Source organism: Mauremys reevesii, linkage group 27 (assembly GCF_016161935.1).
Source record: "Mauremys reevesii isolate NIE-2019 linkage group 27, ASM1616193v1, whole genome shotgun sequence".
NCBI classification, from domain to species: domain Eukaryota; kingdom Metazoa; phylum Chordata; order Testudines; family Geoemydidae; genus Mauremys; species Mauremys reevesii.
Genome location: NC_052649.1, coordinates 1,551,217 through 1,566,934, shown reverse-complemented (window position 1 = coordinate 1,566,934; position 15,718 = coordinate 1,551,217). Strand labels below are relative to the sequence as shown.

Below are 15,718 nucleotides of genomic sequence, written 5' to 3'. Positions count from 1 at the left end.
CGACCACAGCCTTGGCCAGATGTCAGCTTAGTGTTGCCTGAAACGAGGCCGCTTCAGTAGCACAGCCACTTCCTTTTCTAACACCAGCCTGTGGCCTGAGTCCCTGGAAGCACTTGCTACCGGAGGAAATCAGTGCAGCTCTAACCTCAAGGACTGGCCTAGTTTAACTTGTGACATCTGCCAGGGTCACAGTACAGTGTAGGAAGGGAAGTGGTTTATTGGAAGCCGTGTGAAACTAAAAGGGCTGTTTTCCCACCACGCGAATGGCCCTTGTACAGATGTAGCTGTCAGAAGTAGGCAGACCTAAATCTTCTAGCTAATGACCAGCAGTGGGACCTTTGTTACTGTATTATCGGGGGCCTGTCTTGAAGAGTGAAAATCAAGACACTGCCTTGAGACTCTTAACAGGTTTAGGGAGGATGGGGGAAAGGGCTCTTCAACCCACCTGTAGAAACAGCCTGGGATGATACCTAGGGAAACAAAAGAGCTCCAGGAAATTACACCCATTAAACTGCTCTGCTTAGTTTAGTAAATGCCAGAAATAATCCTTTGTGCATGACAAATCCACCCTGCTTCACCCTCCCTCACTGTATATCACATCACTGCCATGGTCAAGGTGAAAACCTTAGGATCCCCAACCCCTATTTTCAGAGGCATAAAGCTCCCCAAACTGAGCTGTGAGCTGAAGTTTCTCCTGTTGGGTTGTGGCGGTGACAGCCCGTCTAGCTGAAGAAGATTGATCGGATGCCCTTTTACTCTTGTAATTTAGTTTAGATTTTAAATGCTCAAAGAAATTGTAGCACAGGGGGCTGGAGACAGCTAAGCAATCACATAAAATTCAGTAGGCGGCTCCAGCCTGAGCTCCTTTTCATGGCACTTAGGACATGAGGAGCGGAGTGCTGGGACGTTTTCACATAGTGTTGTGAGGTTGATGTGGAAAACTGATCCCCTCCCTCATGCTGTGGAGGGTTTAAAGACAGGTACACCCAGGGCAAAGCCTGTAGGATATGACACAGCAGAGGGGTGGTTGCTAACAGGCACAATCAATGCTACACACAAAGCAGACCAGGGTGACTAAATAAATGTGAGACTGGCACCTTTTTTAAAAGCAAGATGGGAAAGATAAATGGACAAAGTAAAATCCTTTAGCCATCCTTCACGGTGATGCCCGAAAGGGGGGAACATCTGACATTTCAAGGGGTTGAGGTTTTTGAAAGTTTCATTGTGAACTCTGGGAAACGCCTTCACAGTTGTGAAATTCTTCCCATCCTTCAGCCTACACTACTAGGTATATTTAGCCTCCTCCCCCTGCTCTGAAATAGCTCAAGAACTCCTAGCTCCTGTGCTGTCACTCACCCCAGCAGAATCACCATTTAAATAAACCTCACTAGGACCAGCTGGGGCAGAAGCTTCTCTGGGTTCATGCTTGGCAGGGAGCAGAGCCCCCGAGTAACGTAGCTGTGGCTCAAGCTCACTGGGCAAACCAAGGCTTCCTTGTAAAGTGAGAGTCTCACTAGGACGACTCCTTGTGTGATTTAAAATGCTGTTTGCTGCAGCCTGGAGGTGACGGAGCCTCACTGTGGTCCTACAGGCATGGAGGGTGGGGGGATGCTACAGCCCAGCCTGCCCACCACCACCACCTAGCACAGGAAAGTTGCCTCACTCTGTTATTCTTCTCAAGAGCCACCTGCGTCCTGGCACTGCGGCAAGGGCTCTGCTGGCACATTTTCTCTAGCAGCTGACTGGAGGCTGTGTTGTGCATTAGCCTGGCTGGGAGACACGTCTTAGTCTCCCACTTTCACAGGCTAGAAACCGCTGGGGCGCTGACAGCTAAAGGAGCTAGTCTGGCAGCTCAGCGCAGGGGGTTTCCTAGCGATCCTTGCTGGTTGGGTTAACAGGCGAATCACCTGCCTGTGACAGTTTCCGAGAAGCAGAATCCAAAATGGACAGGTCTTTTCTATAAATGTTTATTGGGATATTACAAAAGCTTAGGGGTGGGGGTGGGAGGGAGAACAGGGGAGAGAGTTGTGCTACTGTGGCTCATCTCCATGCTCCGAGGGATCCGACTCCTCACCCTTGTGCTTTTCTAGCTTTGCCATTAGCTCTGCAAAAAAGACAAAGAGGAGCAGGGGTGAGGCTCTGAACAGGCCCTGTGCTTCACCAGGGCTGCTGCTCCCCAGGACGACCGTAAGCAGCTCTCAGTGCCGGCTAAGAGCGAGAGGGAGCCATGGAGGGTAGAGTTGGCTGTTTGGTGCAGCTGGGTTGAAATGAGCCCTGGAACTGCAGCTCTGCACTCAGGCAAGGATCCGGTAAGGTGTCAGGCACGGGATGAGCCAGCGCAATGCCAGCTGGGAGCAGGGCTTGGGCAGACAGCTGCAATCGCTCAGGCAGGGCTCGAGAGGCGGGAGCTAATCCCCAGCAGTCGGAGGGAAACCTGATTTCTAGGACGTTCCACCACCTCCTGCCGCAATGGGACCCAAAGGCACGCGCTGCACTGACCCTCTGGACGCTCTTGGTTACTGTGTCCTGTCAGGTTGCTGCCCTGCCCTTAACTTCCTGGCTGCTCCCCCGCCCAGTTCATCCCACCAAGGCAGAAGAGGAAAACTGGATCTGGTCCATCAGATCTTCCAGGCCCTCTCTGTTGTTGAGCTCCCCGTCTGGCCCCACTTGGCCAGCTACACGCTGGGGAAAAACGTGCAGCTCTTGGCGCTTACGAGGAGATGGAGGCTGGAGACCAGCTCAGAGCTTTAGCCCAACTCACTAGGGCATCTGTATTTTCCGATCTGTTTAGCAAGGTGAGTGATCCAGGCTGTGCTATGCCAAGCCACGCCACCTGGAGAGGAGACGGCCCTCCCTACCCAGTGCAGTAACATCCACCCCTGGCTGGCACTAAAGAAAGGCCTGTGATCCCAGGAGGGTGGGAGGGGTGAGGCACCTTTGGCTGGGTTGAAGACACCACTGGTTTGCTGGTCGCACACGTAGCAGCGCTTGGATTTGCGGTAGTGCTCCAGGGCGCAGCTCTCGCAGAAGTAGTGTCTGCACCTGCCAGGAGGGAACAAGGGGGCCAGGTTAAGTCTCCCACAAAGGACTGTGGCCACAGGAGATAGACCCAAAGTCACCATCTCTGGGAGGCACCTGGAGACAGGAGGGCTCTGGCTCTGCTCACTCCCTTGAGACCTGTGGGGGAACTGAGCAGCGAGCGTTCTCCCTGCCCCATAGCAGCAAGCAGGCACCTGCGAGGGGCATTACGGCAAGGCCTGGCCTGTGTGGGGTTGTTACAGTACAAATGCAGCAGAGGGAATATCCCACAGCCCGGAGACTTGGGAACAGCTGCAGCCCTCCCGCATGAGAACAAGGCGCAAGGCCCTACACCCAAGAAAGCTGCCCCTGCTCCCAGGAACGGGGTTCGCTGCTTCTGCAGAGATCCCAGGCCAGGGAGCATGACTGAACTGTTCCCAGGAGTCCTACGTGGAAGCCGGGCTGATGCTCCAGAGACCAAACCCCTGGCCATGCTAACAGGACGTTGTTAAATCAGAGGAGAGGCTCCCAATCCAGGCCCAAAGATCTCCCAGCTCACCACTGCCGGGATGGTAGGGTGGGATGCCCATCACGACGCTTGGATTCTATTTCCAGCTCTGCCACCAAATCACTCTTTGACCTTGGGCGAGTCCCTTTGCCTCAGTTTCCCCATATGTACAGTAGGGATAATGATGCTTATGAAGCACCGGTAAAGCATTGGGATGAAAAGTCTCAAGGCTGGTGATAAAAGCCATGCTTTACAATGGACAATGAATGCATTTTGGGAGCCTTGGAGGGACGGTGCTAGAAAAACACCAGGGAAGGGTCCAGGCAGCTAGGAACTGAAAGGCCCAGATGCAGCGTCACTGTGAAGTGGGTAATAACACTGGCCATGGAGAGTGAGGGATGGACTCAGTGAGACTGATCCAAAAGCCAGATGCTCATGTCCGCATCCCAGCAGCAGAGGCGGCTACTTACTTGGTAACCACAGGGTTCTTGAAGGAGCTTCTGCAGATGAAACACTTGAAGGGCAGGTCCTCGTCACCGCTGCTCACTTCATAGTTTTCCTCGTCTGCGGGAGAGAAAACAATTAACCATGGTCAGGCGATAAGGGGGCATCCAGGTCAGCCCGCCACAGCCCGGAGCACGAACTACCGCCAGCGCAGGAAGCACACAGCAGGTGGGCTTGGTCCGTGGCCAGAAATAACCCAGCTCTGGCAGCTAGGCGTCTCTGATGTCAGCAGCTGGCGTGGGAATGAGATATAATTAGGTCTAATGAGCGAACACGCTCGCTGCTCATCTCACAAGGAGCAGGTTCCTCTTCCTCGCCCACTCACTGCTATAAGCAGACACCAGCGAGGCCTCCTTCCTAGTGTTCCTCCCCGACTAGCTGCCACTGAACCAAACCCAACCGCTTCACACGTAACACGGCCCCTGGAATTTTCTGCGGCCGGTCACAAGCACCACCCAGCCTGTGGCTGTGAGACGCAGCAACTGCCACCATCTGAGCTATGTAGCGGCGAGTAATAGCACTGTTTCCCATGGGGAAATACATGTGAAAGTGCAGCTGGAAGGCAGTGAGATGTCACAGCAACCCCAACTCCACAAGCTGGGAGATCGCTCGCTCTTGGGCCATGAGCAACAGCAGATCAATATCCTTTTAGGCGTAAGACTACCTGGGGTGAAGTGTTCAGAAAGCACAGGATTTATCATAGATCAGGCCATTAATTCCTCTTGGTCACAGTCTGCCTCTGGCACTAGGGCATACCTGATACTTCAAAGCAAGCCTAATTCCTCTGTCCCCACCCCCCGGGAGAGGAACCTGGCACATTGCGCAATGCTGCTCACGGAAGGAGTATTCATGTGGCGATCAGCCATCATCCTGAAGCAGCAGAGTCGTTCAGTCCTTTCTTAGTTCTCACAACAGCAGCAATTACTGGACATAGCAATCCAGCTGCAGGATTGGGTTCTACAATCCTGCAACAGGGAGTTCCGCTGTTTTGTGACCCGCTGCAATGAAGAACTGTCCTTACCTGTGACCCACCACTCAGCATGTCATTTGAGACAGGGAAGGAGCCACTGGTCACTTCTCCTTTACCCTTCATCACCTGAGAGCCCTCAGACTAGCCCATTCTAAAATACCAATGCTGCAAGACCTCATTAGAACGGAATCGGGGGAGAGAAGGGAGAGGACTATTGTACCGTTGACTCCGTAGCGTCCTTCGTCCAGTTCCCGTTCAATCTGCCAGCCGTGTTTATAGTCCGAGCGGTCGTGGAGGAACTTACAGCTGTCTGCCGCAGGACAAACAGACAAGGAGTTAGCTTCCCTCCCCCCACTCTTCAGTTACCGCCTTCCGCACGTGGTTTATACATGGATGCTTTGCCCAGAAGAGGGGTAACTCCCCAGAGTGCAGTCCCCACTCCTGTTTAATGCAGGGGCGTGGCTCATGGAGACGACAGAACCAAGCTTGCATCTCGATCTGATCAGTGGAGCTCCCAAGCACCGAGCGTTACATCCAACATGTAACCCTCGCCCCGTCTTGGGGCACACAAACACTAAGGAATGGGCGCAGCACGTCCCCTCACATACTCTCTTATTTCCCTGCCAGAGGGAGGCTTTCCCAAGGTTACAGAGGGACACTCAGTGGTAGAGTTGGTAGAGTGGTAGACTCTAGATCTCCGACTCCCAGTCCAAAGCTGTAACCACGCGCCCATGCTCCCTTAGTCACCCCGGTCAACAATACCCACTGAATGGACACGTTCATCTTCTTTCTACAGCATGTCTTTTATCTTAGAACCAGGCTGAGATCCACCTAGCAAGGTGATTACTGTATTTCAAGTTATAGAAATCAATTGCCTTGGACCCAGCACCTTGTGCATTTACAGCACTATATAAACAGAGTCAGGCGGTCTGAAGTCTGTGGCCATCCTCCAGAAATGTCCTGCTTAGATCCAGGGAGGTCCTCTACTCGTGGACCTGCAAGTCCAGGTCATTAGCCATTAAATGCTGCCGTTGGCCTCTACAAGCGTTTGGCTGGGTTGATTCTGGCACAGTGTCTGGAGAACTTGTGCCTGGGGCCAGCTAGTTAGTTTGGAACTCAGGATGGGACATGGGTGCTGCAGAAAGGGAAAGGGCCATTCACCTCCAAAGCCGCAGAAGCCCGTTTCCTTGTAGTCTTTACAGATGTCGGGCTGATAGTCCCACCGCACGGTGGCCCTCAGGTGCTCCGGCGCTCGGATGGGGCCTTTCCTGAAAGGGGCGGAAGAATGCTTAGAACGGGTGCATCTGAGATGCCTACAGGCAGGTTCTGGTTTGAATCAGTCTTCCAAGGGAGGGTAAAGGGGCCAGCCTGCAACACTGGAGACTCAAGCTCTGTGCCCAGAACAGACACATTTCTGCTGCCCATGCTGCAAGCTTCTCCACCCGCTGCCCAGACAGCCATGGCTCACCGAGCTAAAGAAATCGGGTCACAGAACATGGTTCAGCAGCACCTACCTGACCATCCCTGAGGAGGCGTTCCCCATCGACATATCTTTGGGCTTCACGTACTTCTGATAGTTATTGATCCCCCGGTAAATTTTATCATCCTCCTTCCCTCGTAGCTCCTACATAGGGAAAGCAAGAAAACAGTTCGGGAAGAAAGCTCCATCTCCCAGTCCCCTAGATCTGCTTCCTGACCCTGCCAGCCCCCAACCTCCTCTGCTATCCATCCTCCCCCCCCTCCACTCCCTTCCCAGAGCCCTAGGGATGGCCATAAAATCCAGAAGGTGCCCACTGTAACCAGGGAAAGGGATTTATATTTGGCTTGTCAAACTTAGGGAAAATAAAGCTTCCCCCCACCTCCATTTTTCAAAATCAGTGGGCGAATTTGGTGCTCTTGGAAGAAAGGCCTGGAACAGGACTGGCTGCCCACCACAGCTCTGCCAATGCACCTCAGTCCAGACCTGCAGCTCCCCACCCCCATTCCAGCCCTGGGCTCCGCACACCCAGCTCTGCCTGTGCCTCTCAATCCTAAACTGCAGCCCCCTGCTATCCCAGATCTGGGCTCCCCACACCCAGCTCTGCCCGTGCCCCTCAATCCCGACCTGCAGCCCCCAGTGCTATCTCAGTCCTGCCCCACCAACACGTTCACACACATCCCTCTGCCAGCACACCTGCAGAACCCTGTTATTCCAGTCCGTTCTGCCAAAGCTGCTTTGGCCTGATCTGCAGCATCCCTCGTTCCAGGCTGAGACCTCTCAACCACAGGTCCCATGTAAATGACCAGGCATCCGTGGCTAATCTGCTTCTGACTGCTTGCACTAAGCAGGTCGATTCGAACCCGGGCCCTTCTCCCCTACTAACCCTTTACTCTCACCCCCACCACACATTTCAACTAGGAAGCAGCCCCTCAGGTCTCAGCAAACCCTCCTGGTGGGATGGACAAGGAGACGGGGTAAAGCACATGACTAAACAGACAAACATATCATCCGCCCCCCCGAGCTCTGGCTTTACAGGTCACGGCCAACTGACCTCCTGGATTTTCTGGCTGCGCTCAAAGATGGCCTGGGCATCTCTCTCCTTCTCAGTGTCCAGCTCGTACACGGCCGTCGCTCCCATGTCCTCCGGACCTACAGGTTTCTGCAATGCAAGAAGCACATTTCCCCATTCACAATCAAGAGACGACTCCCACGGTGCAGAAAGCTGCTCAGATCCTGCAGTCAGGAGCACAGGATAAATGCACAGCGCTGGAGGAATGGAACTCCAGACCTTCATTAATAGCTGCCTCAGAAGGATTTCTCCAGATCCTGGCCAGACACCATCAGTAACATCCGGACCCATCAACTCCCAGCAGAGGAAGAAATTAGAAGGAGAAGGTGGGGCTCAGCCAACCAACATCACCAGACAGGCACTGCAGGCATGAATGAGGAATGGGGACAGTCACTTTCCGCTGATACCAGTTGGTTGCTTGTTGCACTTCACTCTGGTACCCTGACAATGAACCTAGCCAGGTTGGTGTCACTTTGCCCATTTCACTTCCTGGTTCTCTAACACCTCTGTCCTTCTATCACACTTCGCACTCATCCATGGATTTTAATCCCAATGACAGGGAAGCATTTACCCCTATTTTGCAGGAAGTTGCCCAAGGAGGCCGATGGCAGAGCTAGGAATTCAACCTAGGTTTCTAAATTCAGTGCCCTAACCACTAGACCATGCTTCCTACAACGGCTGTTGTGTCTGGGTTTCTAACCCAGCTGTGGGAGGTTTACCATTTAATTTAGTTAATACATCTATTCGGTTTAGATTGTTTTTTTTAAATGTTGTGAAAACATTTCTCTTAATACTGGGCTTCATCAACCCTTTAAGTACAATTCTATCCAGGTGGGAGCGTCACGGCATCGGATTACAAATAAACTGAGCTCTGGAGTTTCCAGCAGAAAAGCCACATTCTTCTCCAGCACCTCCTCCTTTCTATGGGGGGGTGTGTGTGTGTGTGAAACTGACAGCAGCAGCCCTTTTCCTGACAGCCAAGTGCTGAATAATAATCGCAACCCTGAGCTCGTCACAAGGTCCTGTACAAACACGAACTAATAGATCCTTGCAACCCCTGTGGGAGGCAGCTCAGCGCTACGCCTGTTTTACAGAGGAGGAAATGGGGGCACAGAGAGGGGGAGTGGGCGGGAATGCATGTCAAAGCCGAGATCTGGACCGCTTCTTGCCCTGAAGAAGAGCTCTGTGTAGCTCGAAGGCCTGTCACTTTCACCAATGGAAGCTGGTCCAGTGAAAGCTCTCACCTCACCCTCCTTGTCTCTCTAATATCCTGGGACCAACGCAGCTACCACAACACGGCAAGCATGAAAAAAGTCTGTTTGCATTACTAACACCTCCTCACATTAGCTAAACTAGATCCAATTGATTTCCCATACGTGCAGGCTGTTCCTTTCAGACTCTTGTTCAGCTCAGGGCAGTTAAACTAGATAGGCCAGTGGCTGCTTCTCCTGCACTAAACCATGCTGTTCGGATTTCCAATACCACAGAAAAGTACATGTTACTACCAAAAAGGCCTTTCGTGATGTTTATTTGGGAAGACAAGTCAAAATTTCTACACCAATAAGGATTTGTAGACACACACACCTCTCTTTTTGTAACTTCATGGTTAGAGCATTGGACTGAGCATCAGGACTCCTGGGTGCTGTTTCCCCACTCTGCCACTGACTTGCTGTGTGACCCTAGGAAAGTTATTCCGCCTCTCTGTGCCTCAGTTTCCCTATCAGCAGAATGGGGATAAAGTTAATGACCTCCTTGTAAAGTTCTTTGAGTTCCTTGCTCCATTGGTTGGGGTGTTAGCCTAGGACAGGGGCAGGCAACCTATGGCACGGGTGCCGAAGGCAGCACACGAGCTGGTTTTCAGTGGCACTCGCATTACCCTGGTCCTGGCCACCAGTCCGGGGGGCTCTGCATTTTAATTTAATTTTAAATGAAGCTTCTTAAACATTTTAAAAACCTTATTTACTTTACATACAACAATAGTTTAGTTATATACTATAGACTTATAGAAAGAGCCCTTATAAAAACGTTAAAATGTATTACTGGCACACGAAACCTTAAATTAGAGTGAATAAATAAAGACTCAGCACACCGCTTCTGAAAGGTTGCCAACCCCTGGCCTAGGACATTGAAAACCTGGCTTCAATTCCCTGCTCCACCACAGACTTCCTGTGTGACCATGGGCAAGTCACTTAGCCACCTTGTGCCTCAGCTGTCCATCTGTACAATGGGGATAATAGCACTGCTCTTCCTCATGGCAGTGTTGTAAGCATAGCTCCATTAAAGACTGGGAGGCACTCAGAGACTATGGTGAGAGACGTTAGGGAGAGAGAAAAGCACCAGATGGACATGAAAGAGTTTCAAAAACAAAACCTGATCCTGGGACGCAATCATAAAACCAACCAAACATGCTCTCTGGCCTCTGTTGTGCAGACTAAGTGATCTAACTGTCCCTTCTGGCCCCTTTTAAAGCCACGTGCTGCACGGTGCTTACCGCTGATCTCGTTGATTTGTAAGCCACCCCGATTCCTTGCGACTTCTCCTCATCGTCACTGCTGCTTGCCCCATACGCGGTCTTCTCTTTACCGCTTTTCCTGGTCTGAAAGATGGGAGGGCAAATATCTGAAGAACCGAGAAAGATCCACCACCAGCAAACTGAGCACAACACCCGGCCACGTTCCCCAGCACATGTTGGCAAGAGCTAGTGCTGCAGCCCAGGAAGGCAAACCAGTGAAGCTGTCGAAATCAGGGCCCATATAGACACAGCACTGGGTTAATGCAGCCACCTCTGGGCTGGAAGGAGGGCGGAGCAAAACACCTTTGCTTCTCCTAGACCAAGAGAGGGGCACCACAAAGTTAAATTCTTGCGTTAAGAGGTTTAATTTGGATCTGTGGGCCTGCAATATTAGAACCATTCATTTCCCTCAATCTACAGCACATCTCCAATGGGTAACAATAGGAGGTCGGAGGAAAGATCAAGCGAGCCATTGCCAATAACTAAAGCTATACGTACATTACAGACGTCTGCCACCAGGCTTCTGTCAATCAAGGGTGCGATCCCGGACCCTTGTAACAGTGCCGGCAGAGGGCCCTAGCGTAGATGCTGATATACAGACCAAACTGCATTGGTGCTGGTATAACTTTTTTCAGTTGGGGTGGGGGTGAAATAAGCTATACTGGTAAAAGAGCGAGCTGTGTTGATATAAACTGCATCTAACTAGAAGCCCTTTGCTGGTATAGTAAACCAGTAGAGTTATACTGGCAAAGGACTACTGGTGTCATCCTGGCCTAAATTTTCAGTTACTAAAGTTACTGTGGCATACTGCATCACTCTGGGTAAAAGTCACACAGGGCACTTTTAGATCCCCCAATTACTGCCCCTTGTTGGCCATTTTCATATGCATTTACCTAACCTATGCATTTGCACACCTAGATTTGTAAAATTGGGTCCTTTAGGTGTCCTCATTAGGCTTTAAAAGGTATTACGCCCTTGAGAGGAGAGGGAAAGTTCACCTCTCTCAAAGTGGGGCATTGGCCAAAGAGGCCTGCAAACTCCGGAAGTCAATTCTGCATGAGTTACTGTCTGTTCACGTTTGAAAAGATTTTCCCACAACCAGAAGGGCTCGAAACATAGGGTGTTTTTTTTTTTAAGTGAGAATCTGAATTCTGCATAATCTGAATCTGTCACGGGCTCAGATCAATCTTATAAACTGGCTGGATCCACTCCAAAGGAGTGTCTGGCACTGCCACGGCTTGGCGAGGATGCAGTCTCGTGGTGCCGGTGCACAGAGCCTTCTGCAGATCTCCCCCACGGATTTCCTCGGTCCGAACGTGGGACCAATCCCGCCCCGCACTCAACGGAGAGGCCTGTTACACGTGGAGTGGGATGCAGCGACCGGACAATGCGTGGAGCTGGGCATCTCTGCAAGGGGCTCTGTCACCTTCTGGATCATGGGGTTGTGGGCTTCCCGCCGCCTCTCCTTCCTGACCACCGTGCTCCCCTCATCGCTGCTGCTCCCTGCAGAGCAAAAGAGGCCATCAACCGGGGGTGGGGGGGCAGGCGTAGCCAGGCCAGGTCTTCAGCCCCCCGCCCCACTGGTGCCCCGTTCCCTCACCCCCAGGAGCACTCCCCGCAGGCCAGGCCCTGGGCACGGGGCTCTTGGGGGCCACTCAGCCTGCAGGGGGACCCGGGCCCCTCTCGGGGTCAGGCTGCCTCAGCTCCCATCTTGGGGTTACGCCCAGCACGGGGGCTCCCCAGACCCCTCCAGTCGGCCCGGCCTCCCCCCCCCCGCTAGGATAGTGGCACAGCCCAGACCCCTCCCCCCATGATATTCGGACCACCCAGAAACCCTCAACCCCCTTCCCCAGTGATAATGGAACAGTCCCGAAATCCTCCCCACTGCTAATGGGACAACCCCTCCCCTCGTTATATTGGGCCTGCCCAGAAACCTTCCCCGAAGATAATGGTACAGACCAACCCCGCCCCCCCATGGTATTGGGACAGCCCGGCGCCCACCCCCGTGGTATAAATGGTATGGCCCGGAATCGCTCAGTGATAATAGCACAGCGGGAAACCCCCCCGCGCGCCGGACAATGGCACGGTCCGGAGCGGGGCCGAGCCCCCTCCCCCATCCTCACCCTGCTCCTGGCCGCTGCCCGGGCGTTTGCGCCGCCCCCTGCCGGCCGCCGGGCCCCGCTTCTTGAACAGGAAGCTGCAGACCGGGGTCTCCTCCGCCATCTTCCGCCGTCAACGAGACGGGTCGGGCCGGGGAGCGGAGAGAGGGACCCACCGGCGCCAACGAGACGGGCCGGGCTGGAGGGAAGGGAGCGGCCGGCAGCGGCGCCGCGCGGTGCCCCCTAGCGGCGGGGAGGAGGAATCGCACCCCTACCTCCCGCTCGCCGTGTCTGGGAGCAGGGCCGGGAGGGGGCGAGCGGCCCCCCGGGGGGGGCAGGAGCGCCCCAGGATGGGGGGCAGCAGGGGTCCCGGGGAGGGGAAGGGAGGGGGCAGCAGGGGCCCAGGGGAGGGGGCAGGAGCGCCCCAGGAGCGCCCCAGGAGCTCCCCAGGATGGGACGGGGAAGAAGGGGCCCCGGGAGCCCCAGGATGGGAAGGGCAGCAGGGGCCCGGGAGCTCCCGGGATGGGAGGGGAAGCAGGGAAGCAGGAGCTCCCCAGGATGGGAGGGGGAAGCAGGGGCCCCGGTGAGGGGAGGGGGCAGGAGCTCCCCAGGATGGGAGGGGGAAGCAGGGGCCCCCGGGAGCTCCCCGGGATGGGGGGGGCAGCAGGGGCCCCAGGATGGGAGGGGGCAGCAGGGACCCCAGGGAGGGGAGGGGGCAGGAGCTCCCCAGGATGGGAGGGGGAAGCAGGGGCCCCGGGGAGCTCCCCAGGATGGGAGGAGGCAGCAGGGGCCCCGGGGAGGGGAGGGGGCAGGAGCTCCCCAGGATGGGAGGGGAAAGCAGGGGCCCCAAAGAGGAAGCTTTCACCTTCCAGGGGCTGCCCCAGAGGGGGCAACTTCCCCTCCCAGCACTGAGTGGGTCTGGTGCAGCCCCCCCTCCCCCCATGGATGCTCTAATTCAGGCTGTAGCACTGTGGCTCCTGGGGGCATTAATGAGACTAGCCCAAGGGGCCAGGCTGGGAAATGCCCCCCCCCCCGCAGGTGAGAGTGGCTGGTGCAAGCCGTGTGTGCCATGAGGAGGTGGCCTCCTTGCCTGTGGGGCAGTGCTGAAGGCAAAGCACCTCCACGGTTCCAAGGCTGCTCTCTTCTGAATGGGGGAAAGCCGAGCTCCTGGCCACTTGTGGCCACAAAAGATCCCAGGCACTTCTAGGTACGGTGCTGGGTGTTAGCCTGGCTGTCCCGGCCAAGTGCCACCTCTGGCTATTACATTCTGCCCCCTGCTGCGTCCTGTTAGACAGCTGCCACATCCCGGCCTACAGGTGCCTGCGTTCCCATCTCCATGTCTGTTGGTAAAGCTCTTTGCGATCCCTGGACGAAAGGTGCTAATAGAAGAGATTATTATAGGCTACACTGAGTCAGTGGCAGCTGTTTCTGAATATTAAGAACACTGCTGTTTTCCAGCCTGCCAAATGAATGCTGAGGTGGCATGTATATCTCTATGCCTGCAGCATCTGAGAGGTTAATTCCTCCTCCCTGCACCTGTGTCTCATCTCCCCCACCCTGCTCTTCTCTGTGCCTTGCCTCACTTCCTGTGTGCGGAAAGCCTCACCAATGCAAATTGTTTGGTTCCTCTTCTTGAATTGGTCAAGCAAGGAGCGGTGGCTGGCAGCATGGGGTGCCATTCTCAAGTACAGAGGATTTAGTGCCTTTGGTAGGGGATTTATTGGTGATCCTGGCTGGCTCAAGGAATTGGGAGAGGAGTGGGTTAGAGTTCCCTTTGTCTCTGGGTCAGGAGTAACTAAGGTGACCAGACCGCCTGATATTATCAGGAACATCCCAATATTAGGGGCTTTATCTTATATAGGATCCTACAACCCCACCCCCCATTACTCCCCCACATCTGGATTTTTCACATGTGCTATCTGGCCACCCTAGGAGTAACCAAAAGTCTTTTTTTTTTGGTGTCCTGTGTGAAATGAAGTGGTGCATTCTGCTAAGAGTGGATGTAAGGTCGACAGATCCCGTCGGCGGTGGGCAGGATCAAACCTGGGACCTCTGGAGCTTAGTGCATGAGCCTCTGCCACATGAGCTAAAAGTCAGCTGCCTGTTAGCTAAGGCTGTAAAGCAGTTGCATTAATTTCTCTCTAAGTGGTCTCAGTGCCACTAGATGAGACACATGTCCAGATTGTACCAGACGTCCTGTTGGCAGCAGAAAGGACAGAAGCTCATTCCTAGAGGTGGGATCTCTCATTCCTAGACGTGTTGATTCTCATTCCTAGAGGGGATGCCTAGTTTGAAGGTATATTAGTGCCCAGTACAGGAAAGAATGGAAACACTCGCTTGACAGTGTGTGGTCAGGTGCTCCATAAACAGCCCTCATGCAGCTCTGCCAATGCACCTCAATCCTGGTCTGCAACGACCTCTCTTATTCTAGTCCCAGAGCCACCACAGCTCTGCCAAGGCACAGTCCTTATCTGCAGTACCCATTGCTATTCCAGTCCCCAGGCCTCTGCCCAGGCATCTCATTCTGACCTACAGCATCCTCGGCTACTCCAGTCCTGAGCTTTTACTCAGTTCAGCTGATGCACCTCCCTCTCTGGTACTTATACGGGCCCACCACGGTAATATCTGAGCAGAACCCTCCTGAACTTTTCTCATGTCATGTGGATCATGCCCGCTAAGGGCTATAAAAAGGGCCAGATTCTAATGTCAGTTACACAGGCGTCCTCTGGAGTAACCCCTGTTCATGGACTTATATATAACAGAGAGGAATCTTGCATGGTCTCTTACAATATGTGTTCATGACTTATGCCAAACTGTTCCACTTTGTATTTAGCTGTGACGCTTTGAGTATCTTTCCCAGACCTGAAGAACAGCTCCGTGTAGTCTGAAAGCTTCTCTTTCACCCGCAGAGGTTGGACCAGTAAAAGATATCACCTCATCTCCCATATCTCTGTAGGAACCGCAGAATCCTTTTCCATTTTGTTGTCAGACAGATTTACACTTGGTTCTTTAGGAAACTCTGTTGGGTTCCCCATTGAGTCTTGGTCTCAGTCCCCTCTCTTTTAACAAGATTGAATCCTTTCCTCCTGGCCTTGTTTTGATGTAATGAAATGTGTATGAATCTGTCCTTGTCACGGTTCAGAAGGTGCAGCATGTTCCTGCTAACTGATGTTACAGGCTTTAGCTATTTAGGGATTGAGCAGGTTTCTGATCAAACAATGGGCTGCCCAGGACCATCTGTCACTCCCTGATTCTTCCTTTTATTGTCCTCCTGTAATAATCAAGCAGGTCCGTGTTCTATAATTAATCCCCACGGGCAACAAAACCAGACAATGTTGCTCAGATGCTCTGGTTTGTGGCACTCCTGGCTTGGGAGTGGGGGGTGCGTATTGTCTCAGTGAGGGTCTGAAGGACGGGGTTGCCAAAAGCAACCTCTAATAATGGCTGTTCCCAGGAGAGCTGCACCTGCTGCTGGCAGCCTGCCTGAGCTATGGCTTCCTCCGTGGGTGCTGCAGCAACAGGACTCATCGGTGGGGCTGGGGAAAGCAAACAGCAGGG

General features: G+C 53.6%; 1 protein-coding gene across 2 annotated transcripts; it reads right to left on the bottom strand.

The window, feature by feature from the left end:
• Positions 1 to 1,953: 1,953 nt before the first annotated feature.
• LOC120392274 (E3 ubiquitin-protein ligase RNF113A-like) lies at positions 1,954 to 13,555 on the bottom strand. 2 transcript variants are annotated; one of them, XM_039516967.1, is made up of 10 exons: positions 13,251 to 13,555; positions 11,488 to 11,564; positions 10,041 to 10,145; positions 7,532 to 7,639; positions 6,515 to 6,624; positions 6,162 to 6,268; positions 5,221 to 5,310; positions 3,997 to 4,090; positions 2,936 to 3,042; positions 1,954 to 2,104 (listed from the first exon to the last, which is right to left on the bottom strand). In XM_039516967.1, exons 1-10 carry the CDS (start codon positions 13,462 to 13,464, stop codon positions 2,031 to 2,033), a joined length of 1,086 nt encoding a protein of 361 aa, XP_039372901.1. In that variant the 5' UTR covers positions 13,465 to 13,555; the 3' UTR covers positions 1,954 to 2,030. The 2 variants fall into 2 exon arrangements, with proteins under 2 accessions (XP_039372901.1, XP_039372902.1); XM_039516968.1 differs by lacking the exon at positions 13,251 to 13,555 and adding an exon at positions 12,185 to 12,335.
• Between the last annotated feature and the right edge of the window lie 2,163 nt (positions 13,556 to 15,718).

Bases quoted from the DNA above. Each gene is read 5' to 3' on its own strand.
- LOC120392274 (XM_039516967.1), bottom strand. From the start codon at position 13,464: ATGTGGCAGCTGTCTAACAGGACGCAGCAGGGGGCAGAATGTAATAGC. The intron at 6,269-6,514 runs GTAGGTGCTGCT...CGCCCCTTTCAG, and splicing joins GCCTCCTCAGGGATGGTCAG to GAAAGGCCCCATCCGAGCGC. The intron at 3,043-3,996 runs GTAAGTAGCCGC...CCCTCCTGGCAG, and splicing joins AAGAACCCTGTGGTTACCAA to GTGCAGACACTACTTCTGCG.